This window comes from Anguilla anguilla, chromosome 5 (assembly GCF_013347855.1).
Source record: "Anguilla anguilla isolate fAngAng1 chromosome 5, fAngAng1.pri, whole genome shotgun sequence".
In the NCBI taxonomy this organism is placed as follows: domain Eukaryota; kingdom Metazoa; phylum Chordata; class Actinopteri; order Anguilliformes; family Anguillidae; genus Anguilla; species Anguilla anguilla.
In genome coordinates, this window is record NC_049205.1 from 33,574,600 (window position 1) to 33,593,299 (window position 18,700).

Here is an 18,700-nt window from a genome sequence, read left to right on the forward strand (position 1 = left end):
CTGGCTCCTCCATTTCACACAGTACACTGCTACATACTGGACCAGAGGGAAGAAAAACAGAAGGGGAGGGGCAGCTTAATGAAGACCGCAGATATGGGTCGCTTTAATGCAAATTTATTTGGTATTTAAAGATACGACTGCAGAAAGCTCCATTAATATGCTTACTACATTGAAGGAATAGTTTCAAGGTCAATTTATAACACCACTGATGAACCTGAACTACTGTATATATTTCCTCACTAATGCGTTTCAAAATAAAGCCTTGCGAAGAGACTGAATAAATCCAATTGAGCACAAAAGGCTGGTTTAATTATTTGTTGAGACAATGGCGTTCAAATTTTTCAAATCTCCGCTTTCCCCATCAGCCTCCATTTTCATTAGCGCTTATTTTCATTAAGGTTCATTCAGTACCTTTGTTTTTTTTCACATGCATTATGCAATTAAAAGGGTTTTTAAATTATTTGCAACCTTTAATGAAAGTCATATAGCTGCAACCCTTGCTGTGAAATATTTGTACAAAATGAACATGATGCCTGAGGGGTTATGGAATAACAAGAGTGACATGCATTATTAATATCCTTCACCATAAATCAGATCAGAATAGTAAATACCATTTCCCAGAGCCTCATTATTGTGTGTTTTAAAATCTTGTGTTTGGTCGCCATGGACACCAATTTCAAGATTCTCTCATTCCCCTTATTAAGATTCAGGTCACGCACAACACTTGCTGTTTTTAATTTTCATTTTATCATAAGCACTTTAAGATTGTTGCCAGCGCTTATTTGCAGTTTTCCAACAGACCTCTTCACTATAGCCTCTGACAGGACAGATGCTATAATTAATCATGCAAGAGAAATGGGAATTGTACCCACACTGAATTGGAGAGAGGAAACATCACAATTGTAGATTTTCCTCAATATTCGCCACATTACAAATACATTTTAAAAGGTCATTAATGAAATAATGCCTTTTAACATCTAATAAGAGTACTTGAAACATGGCATAGCAGTGTTTCCCCCACTATAAATTTGTATTTAAATTTATTTGAGACAAAATCCTATCTGGTCCAAATGTGACAGATCGAGAAAGCGGCAGTCCAGCTGCTTTGCATGCTTATAGTGGATTTATGATAATTAGTGTTTGCTATTCTACCCTCCCCCCAATCCCAATTGTCTACTGAGAACAGAACACCCCTGGGCCATCTTGAAAATGTAGTGATTTAGACATCCAAAAAAAGGATTGAGTCTATTAATCAACCAGAATAAGACACTGTTTGAATAAGTATGCCATCTGAACAGTTTTCAAACACTAGATTACAAGGTAATTCTGATTGAAATCAAGATGGCACATATTTATAATCGAAAAATTAAAAGGATTTAATGCCTAATTTCCCGGTATTTTTTTCATTTAAAGACTCCATCTACTTCACAGCAAATGCGTTTTTCAACTTTATGGCTTGAAATGAACAGATTCCTCAGAATAAGTGTTTGTGATCATTATTATTTTTTAATCGCAAACGAGGAGACACAAGGAAATATGTTGTACTTCATACAAAAATTATGGCTAATATCATATTAGTGATGGAATGTTTTACTTCATGACCAAGCAAAACTCATTTTCAAATTAATATGCCTAGAGAGCTTGAAAACAGAATTTATTCTATAGAAAGGGATAAAAAGCAGTTGTTTTTGTAAGCAAAATACAAACAACTTAATTACTGCCATTATAACTCATAAAAAAGTATAAAACAGCAGAAATGCGAAATGCAGAATGTGATGTTGCAATTCACAGGTCGTTTTACCAATGATTTAATTAAAGCCTCACAGATTAAAAATTTTACAATGTGATATGAAAAATGTACATCTTTTTTCTTTTCGTATTTCTGTACAGCTGGCACAAAGTACTACCATGCCTTTTTAAATTGGATTTGACAGTGCAACAGAATGGTTCCACAAAGCTTTTTTTTCCTTTTCGCTTTCGATTAGTTTGTAGTATCAAGCAATAGTGTAAAAATACATAAATCATTAAACCATCAACCAAGAGCCTCTAATTTACACATACTGTACCATAAAATATCACCTTTAAAAAAAAAAATAGACATAATTTAGAGTCCGAAAAATCTGAGGTAAAAACAATTAAGTGAGAGGGCAATCCTTTTTTTGGAGTACCATTTATATAGTGTGAGTTTTTGAGAGAAGGAGATTTGGGATATCTTAATATTTTCATATTTTCAGTGCAGATCTGACTCTTCTCTTCAGACACTTGCAGTAGAGTACCATCACAGTTAACACAACGACATGAACGGTCTATGGCAGGTCTCATCCCACTGTCCATTCCTCTATATGAAACAATGTCATGAACACTTCCCTTAGTGTGCTCTTGTCACAAGAAGAATGATCCTCTGGCTTGAAATGAAAATTCTAATGATTTTTTATTAATTTTTTTCAAAGAGAGTACAGAAGTGAAATCTATAGTCTGTAGTAATGTTGGAAAAAAAGGCTCAAAAGATACTGGCCTGTGAAGAAACTCCCATTTTTTGAGCACGATACTGGTTACCAGTATTTCCATTCGTGGTGTCCGGGCATTCCCTTTTGTTTAAAACTGCTCCCATGAAGATAAACCACACATCGGGCATGCCCACAGAACATTCCACAAATGTCCAAATCCGTTCATTTCGCCCACACAGTACATACAGCTGAACTGCCACCATCAACCTCATAAATAAAGCTTTCCCATTAAATAAGAGCAGGACATTTCCCAGTGAAATTTACAGTTTAACTTTCTGTTTATGTACCTCAAGTCAGTGTTTTTATTTGAATACAGAGCAACTGAGAGAGAGAAAAAAAAACATTTGTCCATTGACTTTTTCCATAATACAGCCTATTTTATAGACAAAATCCATTTCAGATATTCGTTCCTGTATGCACGTCTGCATATCATTACCAATGGACAGTCCCTAGTGAAACACATTTATACACACTTCTTAAGTGCAACGTAGAAAAGCAACATGGAAAGATGCTTTTATTATATTCCTCTTCTTTGAAATATAATTTTGGCTCAGTAGATGCTGACCTGGGACAGGACCTGGGCATGAGCATGGGCGTGGGCCTGTATTTGGGACTGGTGCTGCTGCTGGGAGGCAGGTTGGGGGCTTCCTAAGGAGACAGATCCGCCTACAGACTGGGGCGTCCCTGGGGAATGCTGGGATGGGGAACATTGGGATGGGTGCTGCTGCTGCTGCTGCTGTTGTTGGAGCTGCTGCATTTGCTGTTGATGCAACTGCTGCAGCTGCATGTGCTGTAGCTGAATTTGCTGCTGATGCTGCATTTGCTGCTGTTGCTGCTGCTGCTGCTGCAGGTGGTGCTGCTGTAGCTGCTGCTGGAGATGCTGCTGAAAATGCTGATGCTGCATCTGCTGCTGGATTTGCTGATGGTGCAGCTGCTGCTGCTGCATCTGGTGGTGCTGCAGGTGCTGCTGCTGCTGCTGGAGCTGCTGGAGGTGGTGGCGCTGGGCGGGCTGCATGGGCGGGCTCATCTGCTGCCCCGCCCCCATGGCCCCGCCCACGCCCATCTGACCCATCAGCTGGGAGGGTGTGCCGGCGGGCAGGTTCTGGGGCGCCACCGTCACCGAGGTGACGATCTGGCTGCCGGGGAGGCGCATCTGGAGGGGCTTGGGGGCGATGGCGCGTGGCAGTGCTTGCTGTAGGGCCTGGGCGGCTGCCGCCGCCGCCGACATTGAGGGGTGCTGGGACAGGGGCGGGCTCAGCATCAGCGAGGGCGACAGGTTGGTGGAGGCCAGCGTCTGCTGGACCGAGCGCATGGTCTGGGCCTCGGCCGACTCCGCCGCCGCCTGAGGGAGGGGGGGAGAAGAAATCGCCAATTTCGCCCGTTATTCCATGTCGCTCAAACACGGCAGTTCTGACAGCGCTTTTCCGATACAGACGGTTCTCTTTTAATATCTTTTCTGATTAGTGAGTGCGGCGCGAAGTTCTCACCTTTGAAACCAAACTGGCACGATACGCAGCGAGGGCCTTTAAATATTCTTTCTTGGCAGCTTCCGTCTTGCTTTTATAGACCTGCAATAAAACACGGGAGAGGTGTAAATAACAACTGATTAATAATGCACCACACTGCATTCACAATGAATTCAACACACTGAAAATCCCCAGGTGTGAAAAATACGGCTATGTGCGCCGCATATATACACGCCGCATATATATCGTGCGCGGCAGCCATCGGCGGAACGGGGCCCCTTGTGACATCACCTGCTTCTGCTCCTCCCCCAGGCCGTCCCACATGGAGGCCACGATTTTGGACACCTCCCCGAAGGTGGCGTTGGGATTCTGGCCCTTGATGGCAGCCTGGGTGTCCCTGAAGAACAGGGCGTACGCGGAGACGGGCTTCTGCGGCTCGTTCGGGTCTTTCTTTTTCTTCTTTTTTGGCGTCTTGGGCTTTTTCGCGGCGTCCGGGGCGGGGCGCTTCTCTCCGATCACCTGACACAGAATCGATGGTAGCGTAATGAACGTGACTCCATTTACAAAGAATGTAACGTGTTATGTCAGCAGGTCAGGTAAAGGAGACTGTATGTCTCTGTATTTCGATTGCAATTCGCATTTGATTTCAATGGTCTGAAAAGCAGGGGGAACATATTGAATCACATAATCGGCTCAGTGTGGAAAGGAAAGTCTGTCAAATACATGCAAGGAACATTCTAGAACAGCAAAGTGTTACAAACGAGTGTGCATCAACACATTGCACACACTCACCCTGTTGCCATCATCTGGGTCCTCTTCGTTGATGGAGCTGGAAGGGGAAGGTGTGGCAGACTTGCTGGCAGGGGGTGAGGGCGAGGTGTGGGGAATGTTTGGTCCATTCATGTTTAAGCCCAGCTGCGCGCTCAGCTGGGATTGGTTGATGGTGGTCAGCTGGTTTCCTGACATCATGGCCGAAGGATTGTTCATGGTGACGATGGACCTCATGACCACCGAAGGACTGGGGTGATACTGACGAAGGTGGGCCTGTCTAATGTTCTGGATCAGAAGAGGAGAAAATTATTTATTTCGTCAATATTTCCTCTTTGTTCCAGGTCCATCATGAATCCATGCCTAATGTTAACAAACAAGAAAATCCAACCATAATAGACTTAATGCAGGGAACCTGCCTTCCGTCACTGTAAACAGCGATGTGATGTTCTATTGTGAAAACCTATGAATGGGTTTATGGGTTTACATGAGATTTTACATGTGTGGGTTTACATGAGTAGAGTGGATAATCAGCGGTTTAAGTTCAAACAGAAGGATTTGAGCACCAGCCCATCCCGCTGCCGTTGCTGTATCACTGACACTGCATCGTGCGGGCTGTTATTTGTATGCACAATGACTGCAAGTCAGTTTGGATAAAAATGCCTGCCAAGTCAAAATTATATCTTTTTCAGCGGAGCCTGACATTCTTAGAAGGTTATAACTTTGACGGCTTCTGTGATGGAGGCAAAAAATTATACCTCCAGAATGTCTGGTGAAGAAATTTCATCTGCTGGCAGGTCTCATATATCACACTTCGACTGGAGTAAAACATATATTTTTTCCCCCTTCAAAGAATATAGAATATTTCTCAATAATCAACTCTATAAGTCATCTTAGCGGGATGAAATCTGAACAGTAGTGTGAGGAAACCCCCCTCCCCTTTTTCTGCCTACAATATTACAGCATCTTCATATTTTTTCGCGAACGCTCTTGATAAAGCGCTTGCGTCTTCTAAGGCTCTCGCGGAAAGTGGGCAGAGAATTCATTGATTGTGCCGAGAGTGAAATTACAGGAGCTGCCCGTCTCGCAGTGGGGAGACTGATCAGGAGGGCGCGGATGCTGACAAGGAATACCGAGAAATAACTGAACACAACAAAAAGGTGATTTGTTCCCCCTCGGCACATCCATCTGGTATTCAGGAGCATAAACCCAATCTCTCTCTACATCAACACAATATCAGGGCCCATGCAGCTGCCTTTATTGAAGGGACCTCCTGAACTCCTTATTTCACACAATAACACCTTCTCAAATAAAAAGAAAAAATATATAGATTTTTTGAGATTATTTCTCTATTCGCTATCTGCTACTTCTTAGGAAGCGGAGGACGTCCAACAAAATCCCCAAAAAATGTTTGATTGCCATCTTTATAATTTTCATCATTCAGATGTACACTAATTAATTATATGATGTTATTGTATTGTATTATATTGTTATAAAATTAATTAATGAGGACTAGAAATTTATGCTAAATTGCCACACAGATTATGTGTATTTCTGTTTCCCACCTTGTTCTTATGATTTACATTAAATATCATTCAACCCACAGAAATATCATAACAGACTCCCCAGGAGATTAAGCTGCTTGTGTAAAATGAATATAAAAACTTAAAGAAAAATATATAACAGAAAAATGTTTACTTGAAATAATATGTCAATAATATGTGGCTCACTAGGGTATGTGAATAATTTGATTTGGCGTGCTTCCTTTTCCAAATGTTCACAAACTAGAAACCAGAGACAGTGTTGTGCTGCAGGGCCCAAGATGATCTTAAAGATCATCTTCATCACTATGTGCACAAAGATGCCACTGTAGGTCTAGCTTCTGATAATTGTGTACATCCAAGATGCATTCTGAATAAAATTCTGTAATCAGTAGCTACTGGCATCCGTGTAATAATGCTTTCGCACAAACCCAGTGGTGCAATTCAGCTGCAGGAGTGAATATGTGATTTCTGCAGTTTATGGAGAAAGCAAGCAAGGCCATGGAGAGGTTTAGATTTTCTCCCACAGGCAATTTATCATTTGCTGCTCAAGAGCGCTGCCACAAAATCAACATGCATTTCCCCAAGGAAATGTCAAGGCAGCTATTTGTAATCTTTCTAACTGAATGCTTGCAATGTAAATACGTCTGTGATACAGTAACTAGAACTGCAGTAATTATTTTAAATAGATCCGTTTGTTACAGTTAAAAAGGCCACATGGTGCATTACCATAAGCCTGAGATGGAAAAAAATAAGCCTCTTGATTTTGAATGCTCTTAGTGTCGCATTTGATGCTGATTAATATTAACAAAATATTTAAACAGTGTAATCTTACACTGAACACAAACACCATCTCACTACCTACTGTCTGGCTAAGTCTATGTATGCTCTAAGCTGACAAAACCATCCAATCACATGAGCAGGTGAGGTTGGGGCAATTCATTTTTCTCATATCTAGTCACAGCTTTGATTTGCACTGCGATAGAAATGGCTACTGCATGTGCAACACCAATTAATAGCCACTTTCTTGTTTGTCCAACGCCAGGGCGACTCTGGGGAATGCACATTATTCCGTCTGGCTAGCCACTAGTGTCTTGCTTTCGCCCCGTACCCAAGCACAAGGGGCCGAAGAAATTTTTTCATCTCCCTTTAGGATAATGCACACATGTGAAAATCCAGTGACCCAGAAAGTAGCATTCGAACAAGAAAGAAAACAGAAGTCAGCTTAGTTGTCAGCTCGTGGTTACCAACAGCGAGGAAGGCCAATTCAGCTCAAGGCATCACTAATGAAGGAGAACGAGGTTTTCTTGATGAGACCAGGCACATTCTTAACAGCTTCAACTGTTGCTAGGTGGTCTGTGAGTGAAATAAATGCTGACGTGACAAAGAAAGCACCTCTGGGTTAAAATCCTCCATGCTGGAAACTGGCCTTGTGAATACCACTGAGAGTTTATGAGAAAGCTGTAAATGTACACAAATTTCAAATAAATGTAAATTTCAAAAAGTGACTGATCAGGCTTAACTGGTCAGGCTTGGCCAACCAATCAAATTAGAACCTATAATTATGAAAAATAATGATCATAATGCCTGCAATACTGTAAAAAAAATATTTATAGGTGTAATGTTGGACATGCTCCAGCAGATAACTGGAAAAGCCTTGCAAGGTCATTTTTGTCTGGCAATGTGTACTAAGTGGTTTGGACTGGCAGTGAGGAATAACTGGTCTTGACTGGTAATCTGGACTAACTGGTATTGACTGGCTCTGTGTACTAACTGGTTTGGACTGGCTATGTGTATTAACTGGTTTGGACTGACTCTGTGTACTAACTGGTTTGGACTGGCTCTGTGTACTAACTGGTTTGGACTGGCTATGTGTTCTAACTGGTTTGGACTGGCGATGTGGACTAACCTATCTGGACTGGTGATGTGGACTAACTGGTTTGGACTGGCTCTGTGTACTAACTGGTTTGGACTGGCTATGTGGACTAACCTGTTTTGACTGGCAATGTGGACTAACTGGTTTGGACTTGCCCTGTGTATTAACTTGTTTGAACTGGCTATGCGTATTAACTGGTTTGGACTGGTGATGTGGACTAACTGGTTTGGACTGGTGATGTGGACTAACCTGTTTAAACTGGTGATGTGGACTAACTGGTTTGGACTGGCTCTGTGTACTAACTGGTTTGGACTGGCTCTGTGTATTAACTGTTTTGGACTGACTCTGTGTACTAACTGGTTTGGACTGGTGATGTGGACTAACCTGTCTGGACTGGGGATGCGGACTAACTGGTTTGGACTGGCTATGTGTACTAACTGGTTTGGACTGACTCTGTGTACTAACTGGTTTGGACTGGTGATGTGGACTAACCTGTCTGGACTGGGGATGCGGACTAACTGGTTTGGACTGGCTATGTGTATTAACTGGTTTGGACTGACTCTGTGTACTAACTGGTTTGGACTGGCTCTGTGTACTAACTGGTTTGGACTGGCTATGTGTTCTAACTGGTTTGGACTGGCGATGTGGACTAACCTATCTGGACTGGTGATGTGGACTAACTGGTTTGTACTGGCTCTGTGTACTAACTGGTTTGGACTGGCTATGTGGACTAACCTGTTTTGACTGGCAATGTGGACTAACTGGTTTGGACTTGCCCTGTGTATTAACTTGTTTGAACTGGCTATGCGTATTAACTGGTTTGGACTGGTGATGTGGACTAACTGGTTTGGACTGGTGATGTGGACTAACCTGTTTAAACTGGTGATGTGGACTAACTGGTTTGGACTGGCTCTGTGTACTAACTGGTTTGGACTGGCTCTGTGTATTAACTGTTTTGGACTGACTCTGTGTACTAACTGGTTTGGACTGGTGATGTGGACTAACCTGTCTGGACTGGGGATGCGGACTAACTGGTTTGGACTGGCTATGTGTACTAACTGGTTTGGACTGACTATATGTACTAACCGGTTTGGACTGGTGATGTGGACTACCCTGTTTTGACTGGCGATGTTGACTAACCTGTTTTGACTAGTGATGTGGACTAACTGGTTTGGACTGGCTATGTGACAATGAATAGGCATCACAAACCAAGCATGGTATAATACAGAATAAATAATATTTCACTGCTATCAGGCAGCTCAGTGAAGGTGCATAAAACATTCTGCAATACGAAATTCAGCAACTCTTGGGAGTTAAAATGGAAGCAAAAAATATATATATATATTGTATCGTTAAAACACAAAAAAAGACACTACAATTGTTTCAGCTGTTAGAGTTGATTAGAGCAGCGTTATTAACCTATATTTAACCAGGAAGGTAAATTGAGAGCGTGTTCAGAAATGTTTCCAAAGGTAGCCCAGCAACACATGCTTGGGATATCCCAAGCATGTTAACTGAGTCACCATAGTTGCTTTAATAAGAGGTGGGTCACTTGTTATGTCCTCTTCCCTCTATCAAATCTGCTGATGAATTGTTAAGATGCCGTACAAAGAAATAATTGCTCAGGTCCTGCCACAACACGGATAAGCAGAAATAAAATATTGGCCATCCATGCATCCGCAGCGCAGAATCTCAAGAGTGATCTCCATGAGCAGATTCTACGGTCTGTTCCGACAGATACTGGGACTAGAATTTGGGGAGGTGTAGAATTTATTAACGGCGGCACTGGAAGTGTCTGAAAAGAATGTTAACAAGTTCAATTTCCATTCAATCAGCAACAGTGCTCTTGGAAATGTTTCATTGCGGGAGGAGAGTAAAATAATCTATATGGTAATTATGAGGATGAGTCCCCCAGTAACTTTCACCAGCATGAAAGGTCAGTCCTATTAAAGATAGTTTATCAGTCCCCTGCACATATTCCTTTGCTGTGCTTTTAAACGGAAACACTATTTTATTTTCCCATTTACGGCTACCTGCAGAAGCCCGTGCTTAAGCCAAATAGGAAAAATCTAATACTGAATGCTGGCAAAAGCTATAATAACATGAGGATAAATTGTCCACCTCCCCTCCTCCATTCTCTTGAACACACCTTACTGCAATGTCTTTCTCACACACAATCCTCCCCAACACTTATTCTTTTATTTTGTTCCCCACCTTCCACCAGCCCTCCCCTCCCCCGCCCTTCTTTTTCCTTGTCCGAGAAGGCTTCAGCCCTCATGTACCCCTCCCCATCGCTGTCCCTTGCCCGCCTCTCCCGGTGCACTGTGGGTATTTAAAACTTGTTCAACATGATTTCATTTCATTTCAAGCAGTGCCTGAGAAAACTAAATTACAAAATCAATCACATAGAAGGTCAGACTGAGACTTCATTACAGTGCTGCATGCTTGCATGAATATCTTTCATTTCTGACTGACCCAATATGTCACAATAGATGTCTAGTAAAAAGAAAAAAAGAGACGGGAGGGGGGAATCCACTTTCTGAAATTGATGTACAGCTGATGTCAATGCAGCTCTGCTTGGAAACGAGATAGCAGAAATGTGTTTTTTTTATGGCTTAAAAAAGCATCTTTTTTTGCAACACTGGTCATATGTTATATTTTCTGAGAAAGCACCACCCTGTGACCTGCCACTTTCCAGATGGTTATCTAAACAGACAACCCGCAAGGGACCAGGTTTTTTAAATGAAAAATAAGGGAAATGAAAGACCTCATCAAACCATGAACATCATTCGTGAAACCTTACTGCTGGGATTTCATTTTCAACACACTGGTTTGAGCAAATCCAATAGATCAGAATGGCAGATGCAGCGTAATATTAATAAACACAGGTCGCTGTCATTATATGCAGTAGGTCTATTGCAAACATGTCTTCCCGAATCTTTGGTGCAGCTTACAGGGGAAAGAGCTGATTCCCAACAAGCTGATTTATATTCACTGACCAGCATATAACGCCACTGAGATACTCCCAAAGTCTTTCCATTTTAATGTGGTTTTAAAACAATACAATCAATGAATATTGGCTAACATTAATAAAGCTATTTGCACCATTCTGTGCTAGTCAGCAGGAAAAAAAACATATTATAATTAAAGACTACACTTATTGATTTCTGCTCTTGTTAGTAATAAATATGATGAACATTCAGAACAGTTGAATCTAATTAGGAGAAGAAATGACAGAATTTTATTTAATTTTTTATTTTTAGTTTCTCAACCATACTGCACTGCAGAAAAATATCCCTAGTTTATGGGCACGCTTGGTAACAGTGTTCAGCACTGTGATCTGTACTATAAAAAAAGCATGAAGGGGGATCAGGATGAAATGGTGGTGGCGGCTTTACCTCCGACAGTAGCGAACAGGACTGAGACCAAATCACAAATCAGAGGATCTAATGGACTGAGGGACACATACTGGGAAACGAAAATGAAAGTCACGGGCTTGTTAGGAGAGCAGATTAAATAAATAATGACTTCACATTCTGGGCTCGCGAGAGAGTACCGCGGCTCAGAAACATCGCCTGGTAGAGGGAGAGCATCTGCGGCCAATTTACAAAGTGATATGTGAAGCACCGGGGCCGAGGAATTAGTCCAACACCTGCCGATTCACCTAAAGAGAGTTAACTTCAAAATGTACTAGGAGGAGCGCAGAGCTCGTTTTGTTGCAAGCTTTTCCCCATTCTCACTTTGAAGGACTGATGATTAATATGATGAGTTAGGAAAATGACTTGAGGAACACCTGGAATTCATCAGATTTTAACTGCGCATTTTTACCTTGTAATGTATCGTCAATTAACTACAGTGAGCAAGTACTCCAAACAAGTGCATGAGCATTACAACGCCATTCAATTTCACAAAATAATTGCATAGGTCATCAAATAAAAGATTTATTTCGCTGAAGTTGTACGTTCAAAAAAAAAAAACATTCACTTGAAAATACTGGCTTTGTACAGGGACAGACTACTCAGATATTTAGAGTGGTTGCTGAACCTTTTACATTTTCATAAGCTATCTACAGTGGCGGAAAATAGGTGGATTTGATAGATTTTGAAAGGTCTGGGGCACGAAACCATAGCAACACACCGAGGCCCTGAACTTGAATGTGGCCTCCCTTGCAAAAAGATACATTGTATGGAAACAATTTGAAATAACAGCCAAAACAGCAGCACTTAGCTAGATCTGATCCTCAGAGCTGGCACGCCGCGAAACCCACAAGCTCGGTGCATAACCACATGCAGCCGATGAATACGGGCAGACCATTAAAACCCGGCAACAGATGGAGCAAACGGCATGCAAATCACTGCCTTCTCCACAAGAGTCACATGCTAATATAACCTCGCACGCTCGCGGAAAACCTCTGAAATGGCTTCTAAGTACCGCGCACTCCAAAATTATTGGCACCCTTGATAAAGATGAGCAGAAAAGCCTGTATAAAATAAACAACACGAGTAATGAGCTAAATTGCGGTCAAACAGATGGTGCCTTTTCCCATTTTTTAAGTTATTTTCTTTAAATGAATAACACTATTATTTCCCAAAAAGATGTCATAATTATTGGCAGACCCATTTTTAGTACTTTGTGTGCACTTCTTTGGCAATGGAAACACTACTGAGTTCTCTTCTATACTGAGAGACTGGTCAACATATTGAGGAAATCTCTGACCACTCCTCCATACAGAATCTTTCAAGATCCCACAGGTGTTCGGTCTGCAACTGTAGACTGCCCTATGCTAGTTTCGGTTGTGTTTCAATTTGGAGATGGCCAGTTGACCTTTTCTCGAATACTTCTGAGGTATACTTCGGGGGAGGTGATACTTGGTTTTTGGCAAAAATCTTTTGGTAGTTTATGATCCCATTGATCTTAACACCAGCCACAAGACCAGTACATGCAAAGCAAACCCTAAACATCCAAGATTCATCAGTAGGTTTGCCGTCCTTTCCAACGTAAGTGTCTCTCTTCCAATGCCAAACCCACCGCTGGTGTGTTTGGCCAACAAGTTTAATTTCGACTGCACATCTGGCCATAACATCTTGCTCCAATTAAAGTTAGCATTAGTTTGAAAAGAAGAGGGCGGGGTCCACAAGCTCAAAGGATCTGAAAGATCTTGAAAGATTCTGTATAGCGGAAATCCCCCCCATACATCCAACGATATCATCTATAGAAGTCAACTCAGTAGTCATATACTGACAAAAGGGTTTGGAAACTAAAAGTATAAAAACCTATTCTCTGAGCAGTGTTGTTAGTATTAATCACCATATTGATTATTTCCAACAAAATACAAAATGGCGCATTGTTTACTTGTCCAACGATTGTTTTAATAACTTGGTGTGTTTCTAACCATGTTCAGCTTGCTTGTTTGCTATATGAGAGGGTGGTCTTGAAAACTTCTGAAAATCAATGCTTTTCATCTGAAACTGATTAAATAGCTATTCTTTAATTCATTTGAAGGAATTTCATGTTTCACCATTATCACCTCAGTAAAAGTGAAGTGTCTGATTTAATTTTATTCATGAATATTGCTTTTTTTATTCATGAAATTGTTTCATGAAATATTTTTCTTCGTTTTTAATATTTTATCATTTAACATTTTACCAGATTATTAAAAAAAAAAAAAATTGGGGTAACATATTTGAGCACTACAAAAAATAAACCAATCATAAATTGAATATAACCTACTACTTATTCTTTACTGTTGCTCCATAAAGGTAGCCATAATGAGTAATGGGACTGAACATTTCAAATGGACAGTTTAAGATTATCTTTTGAAGATCATTTTCTCTTTCCATTCAGGAACTATATTAAAAAGAAAAATGAGAATATTGCCAATTTGTTACACTTCTCATGCTAAAATCTATATAGCTAATAAATACATGTCAATGAGAGCCTTTGCCAATTCTGCTGAGATCGTCAACTGCTACAGCAACTACAATACGAATGAGGTCTGAAACGGAACTCCATGCTGATTCTAGTGTTTAAATAAAGTCTACTCACAAAACATGGAGCATACAGAAGCTATTAAAGGGGCCTACTGTTTCAGAATAATATCTGTAATCCTCTATGAAGTCATGAGAATAGTCAGCACTCTAATTGTTTTAAGGTTCCATTTCTTCTGGATGTAGACAGCTTAACTGACCATGAAATGAAAATTCTTAAGGCAAAAAGCCTTGGAGCCTCCACTATGTGGCATAGCCATTTTAAAAGCTGCAATTATTTCTAGATGCCAGCAGAAAGGAGAGGGGGGGAAAAAGCTGTAAAAATTTATAGCGCATGCATAAATTGGAATGTAAATAAATGTCTCTAATATCAGCGCACTTCTCCATATGTGTGGCAAATTTGGTGTTAGGCCTGGATTTATATGCAGTCTAAATTGTGTGGTGTGCTGTCTTAGCCCTCATTGCTGACAAAAACCACAAGCTAAACCTCAGACTCGTAACCCAGATCTTGCCACTTGAATTATACAGCAATAATAAACCTGTAAACAGTGTATAAAATCGTACTTATTTTATAACAGCAATAAAATAGTCTCATTTTAATTGCTCTAATGCACTTTGCATCCAATGTCACATTTTTTAAATGTGGCACTTTAGAGATTTTTTTATAACACATTTGACAAAAACCTGGAAATCTAAACAATGATTGTCTCATTCTTCTGACAAATGGGTTTTTAACCGTTTCTGGTCCAGGGACCCCCACCAAGACTTAAAGGCATCCAGAGGATCCACATCATAAGAGGGTTATATGGTCAAAAAAGGTGAAGTTGCAAATCTGTAAGAAAATGTTTTTGTAACACAGTGTGGCCCACGTCGTAACTTGCCGTATGGTCTTATGTGCACCTGTTTTGAGTGAAGGACAAACAACATTGTGCTGACATAGAGTTTCTGCCCCCTGTCTCTGCACAGACAAAGAGAGGCGCAGAGGGGTGGAGCAAAGAGAGACAGAAAAAGAGTGAGAGAGCAATGTGCAAATGGGCACATCACTGAGGATGTGCCATCGGTAGCTAAGCACCACCATTGGCCATACTTTTGGTTTTATCTGAGCAGAGGTTTGCATGGATTGGCTGAGACAAAAGCGTCGATTCCACAAGAACTAGAAACCAAAATAAGCTGTAAATTGATGTGACACAGCACAGTGCACCTAGCATCACAAGCAAAGGCTTCTAGTTCAACAAAATAGACCCAGAATTGACTTATTTCACAGACAAAGACTTAGGCAGCCTACTGGCCTCCTGGTAATTGATTCTTGGAGCCGCCCACAAACCGGCTGCTGACTCTGCAACCAAAAGTACTGTGCCTTTCAACAAACAAAAAAATTACAGTGCCTTTCTTAGCTCCAAACAAAGTAGAGCAGAGTATTCAAACACTGAGTTTCAGATTCAGGTCTTCAAAACACCTCAGGTGACAATGGACTTGAGTGAGGTGCTTCAGGTTTTGATGCTTCAGGTTTCCAGAAGCATCAACAAAAATAAATACATGGATTCAGCTGTACTTTTTAATTCCCATATGTAGTACTTCTGGAATCGAACATTTTGTTGTGTAGTGTACACACACACACACACACAGTGTTACATAAATATGAATATACAGTATATGCTTTTAATGCATTGCATATTCATATTGATATTTGCTGTAGCAATTTTACAGTTTCTCTCCATACCCACACTCTACTTAGCAACAAAAGCTTAATCTTCAAATTAAGGAAACAAATCTGAAGTAATTCTAAAAAGACAGGAATAAAGAGGGCTTAAGTGAGTTCCAACAGTTTTACTCATATGGTCTGGTAAAAATCAGATCTATCGTGGAACTATCAAATACATCCATCATCAAAACAGATTCGGCAGCTTCATGTTCAGAGGAGGGAAGCAGAGGGTAAACTGGCCCCTCTGGGAGTATGGGTCAAGTACTATAAATACAAACCATTATATAATATTATTATATAATGGATCTGTACATTATATACAGCATACAAAATCATATGTTGTAACCATTAAATGCTATGATTACATCACAAGAGCGCTTGGATCATGTTTTACCTCTGGAACTATTTGACATAGTCGTTTTGGCATATCTCATTCTATGGATTGTGTACTCAGTAAAGTGCTTGCAGATTGTGTCCTTGGTAATACTAGGCTGGGCTAGCTGTGGACTCTCCTATCACATGCCGTACCTTTGGACTCACCATGGGCAGGCCACTGCTGAGGACTGGGCCCTCCTGGTCTGCAAGGTTGCGGGATATGGTGATGGAGGGCAGCTCCAGGCTCTGAGGGGGGAACTGAGGGGTAAATCGGCCCCTCTGCGATGACTGGGGTTCTGGGAGCCCGGAGAAGGGCGAGCCCGTGTCCGACATCCCCAGGCCCGTCTCGGCCTCGGGAGGCGGCGTGATGGGCGGGATCTCAAACTCTTCGTCCCCCAGGCTGGGCGTGTGAAATGTCTGCTGCAGGGAAAATGGAAGGAAAGGAAGTCATGTCACCATTAAATTTGCTTCCTAGAAGCATTACAATGATGCTGAACACAGTTATGCTGCTATCTGGCAGTAATGCTAGTATTCATTTTCACCTTTTTATGAATGCACAGCAAATCATAATACACAAAACAGAACACATAAATCTAAGAGGTGAGCATCAAACTTTGGATCGAGTTTTTGGACTGGATTAAATCAAAATTTGCCCTTAACCGTGACTTACAACAACATGCTAGGGATAGATTGCAATTGGTCGAGTTCATCAACAAAATCGACACGTAAGACAAAAAATTAAATAAATAGCATCTCCTTCATTTTAAGTAAAAAAATGGAAAACACATTAATTCAAAGGTAAAACCAAAACATTGAAGTTTAAGATGTGCATTGGATACACTGGTCAAGGGAAGATGACAAATCGCAGTTTATCAAATAGTAATCACGGCAGAGGGAATGCGCAATAAAAGCTTATGATCTGAGGGTTGGAAAATGTACGAAGAGTGGAGAAACTACACGTCACAGAGAGATGGGCTTATAAAATTCAAAGAGATTAAATAATACTCTCAGAGATTCCTGCTCTTGGCTAGAAGTTTTTCTTTGTTCCCATAGCCTGCACCCTTAAATCTTCTCATCAAATGGGTTTAATCCCCCTGCCTCCAAAATTAAAGCTTCTGGTCACACTTAATTTGCTTATTTGGTTTCTTTGGGATGGTATTCCTGACCTGCTCTGATCAAGTCTTCATTCGGCGCTCTTGTTGCAGACCCAAAATAACCAACATTTGCCGCTGCAGCTACGTCTTGGACTTCAAAATATACGGGAAAAGCACCGCGCCTCAACATGACTGCAGGTTTTTCCAGCCCGTGGCACTGGTGTTTGTCTCCTTGGTTAGAGCCACAGTTAAAACATGCTTTAGTGCGGCCAGAAGGGGTCATTGTCGATGTTAATAGTAAATTTTAACCAGGACACTCAAAACACCACAGCAGAAAAAGCCATGGCCACCCGAACAATATCACAGTTCTCCCTCTCCAGAGCAGCTTGAAGGAGGGAAGGCAAGCAGCACTGGCAATGTGTTAACACATCGCTGATTAAAGTGCGTTAATACAGCCCGCGCTGCTTTGGCGCGCTAACACTCGAAACTAATTTGTCGCCTGCTCTGAAAGCCGCTTTCTTGACAAGCGGTGATGAAATGCGCTCACAGGGCCAGCTAATAGTGCCCCCCTCCCTTTTGTTTCAGAACAACGTTCACCTGTTTTGACGTTTGTTTTACAACCATTAAATCGGGTTTCTGTTCCGCGGCAGCTGCGCTGCTCATCAAGTATCTCCCCTCCGGTATCGCGTCTGACAAACAACGACGCGCCCGAGCCGTTTACCGTACAGTCCTTCTGCCTCCTCATCCTCACCCGTTTTACTGACTTTGAAAGCTGGCACCAGGCAAAAACCGTGCAGAAAAAAGAACTAAAGACAACTGCAACAGGGGACATGCAATTTGTAAGTGCAGACCAGTGTTGATGTAATTCTAAATTTAGAACCTACGTTCATCCTCAAGCTCTTTAATAAGACAGCGCTGATAAAATGTCCACGTTTTCCAGATTTTTTTAAATGAGAAATTTGCACAAAAACCAATTGCTCATATCCTTATGGCTCATAGTTCAATACGCTTTTTAGAAATTGAACGGCCGAGCTGATACGCAGGCAATGTTAAGGACAGCCTACATTCATGCTCCGGCACTTTCATGAGCAGCTCTGATACATTTTCCAGATTTCAAAATGTCCAAGAGAACTTCTCACAAAATGCTACAAAATGTATGACTTGCAGTTCAATACAGTTTTAGAAACAGTCACTCCTTCCACCTCAACCACGTGTGGTCTCCATGGTTCTGTAGAACACCAATAAAAGTTGATACACAGGCAATGTCTCAGTTTCGGAAGCTACACGGTCCAGAGATCTGTAAAAGGCAACAGCATTTCCTCGTGCCACGCCTTAACGTACTGATAAACTACTGCACGTTTAATACAATGTTGCAGAATGAGCC

The 18,700-nt window shown here is 41.3% G+C and overlaps 1 protein-coding gene across 2 annotated transcripts in view; it reads right to left on the minus strand.

Moving 5' to 3' along the window:
• Window positions 1–1,486: 1,486 nt before the first annotated feature.
• The window catches only part of LOC118228050 (TOX high mobility group box family member 3-like), a 60,974-nt gene continuing 43,760 nt past the window's right edge, over window positions 1,487–18,700 (minus strand). The window contains exons 3-7 of one of the 2 annotated variants that reach the window (XM_035419260.1): window positions 16,388–16,642; window positions 4,766–5,029; window positions 4,265–4,492; window positions 3,995–4,075; window positions 1,487–3,849 (exon numbers count right to left, since the gene is read on the minus strand). In XM_035419260.1, coding sequence (XP_035275151.1) covers window positions 3,058–3,849; window positions 3,995–4,075; window positions 4,265–4,492; window positions 4,766–5,029; window positions 16,388–16,642 — 1,620 coding nt within the window. In that variant the 3' untranslated portion in view covers window positions 1,487–3,057. The remainder of the gene's footprint in view (window positions 3,850–3,994; window positions 4,076–4,264; window positions 4,493–4,765; window positions 5,030–16,387; window positions 16,643–18,700) is intronic. The other variant, XM_035419262.1, reaches the window with a different exon arrangement.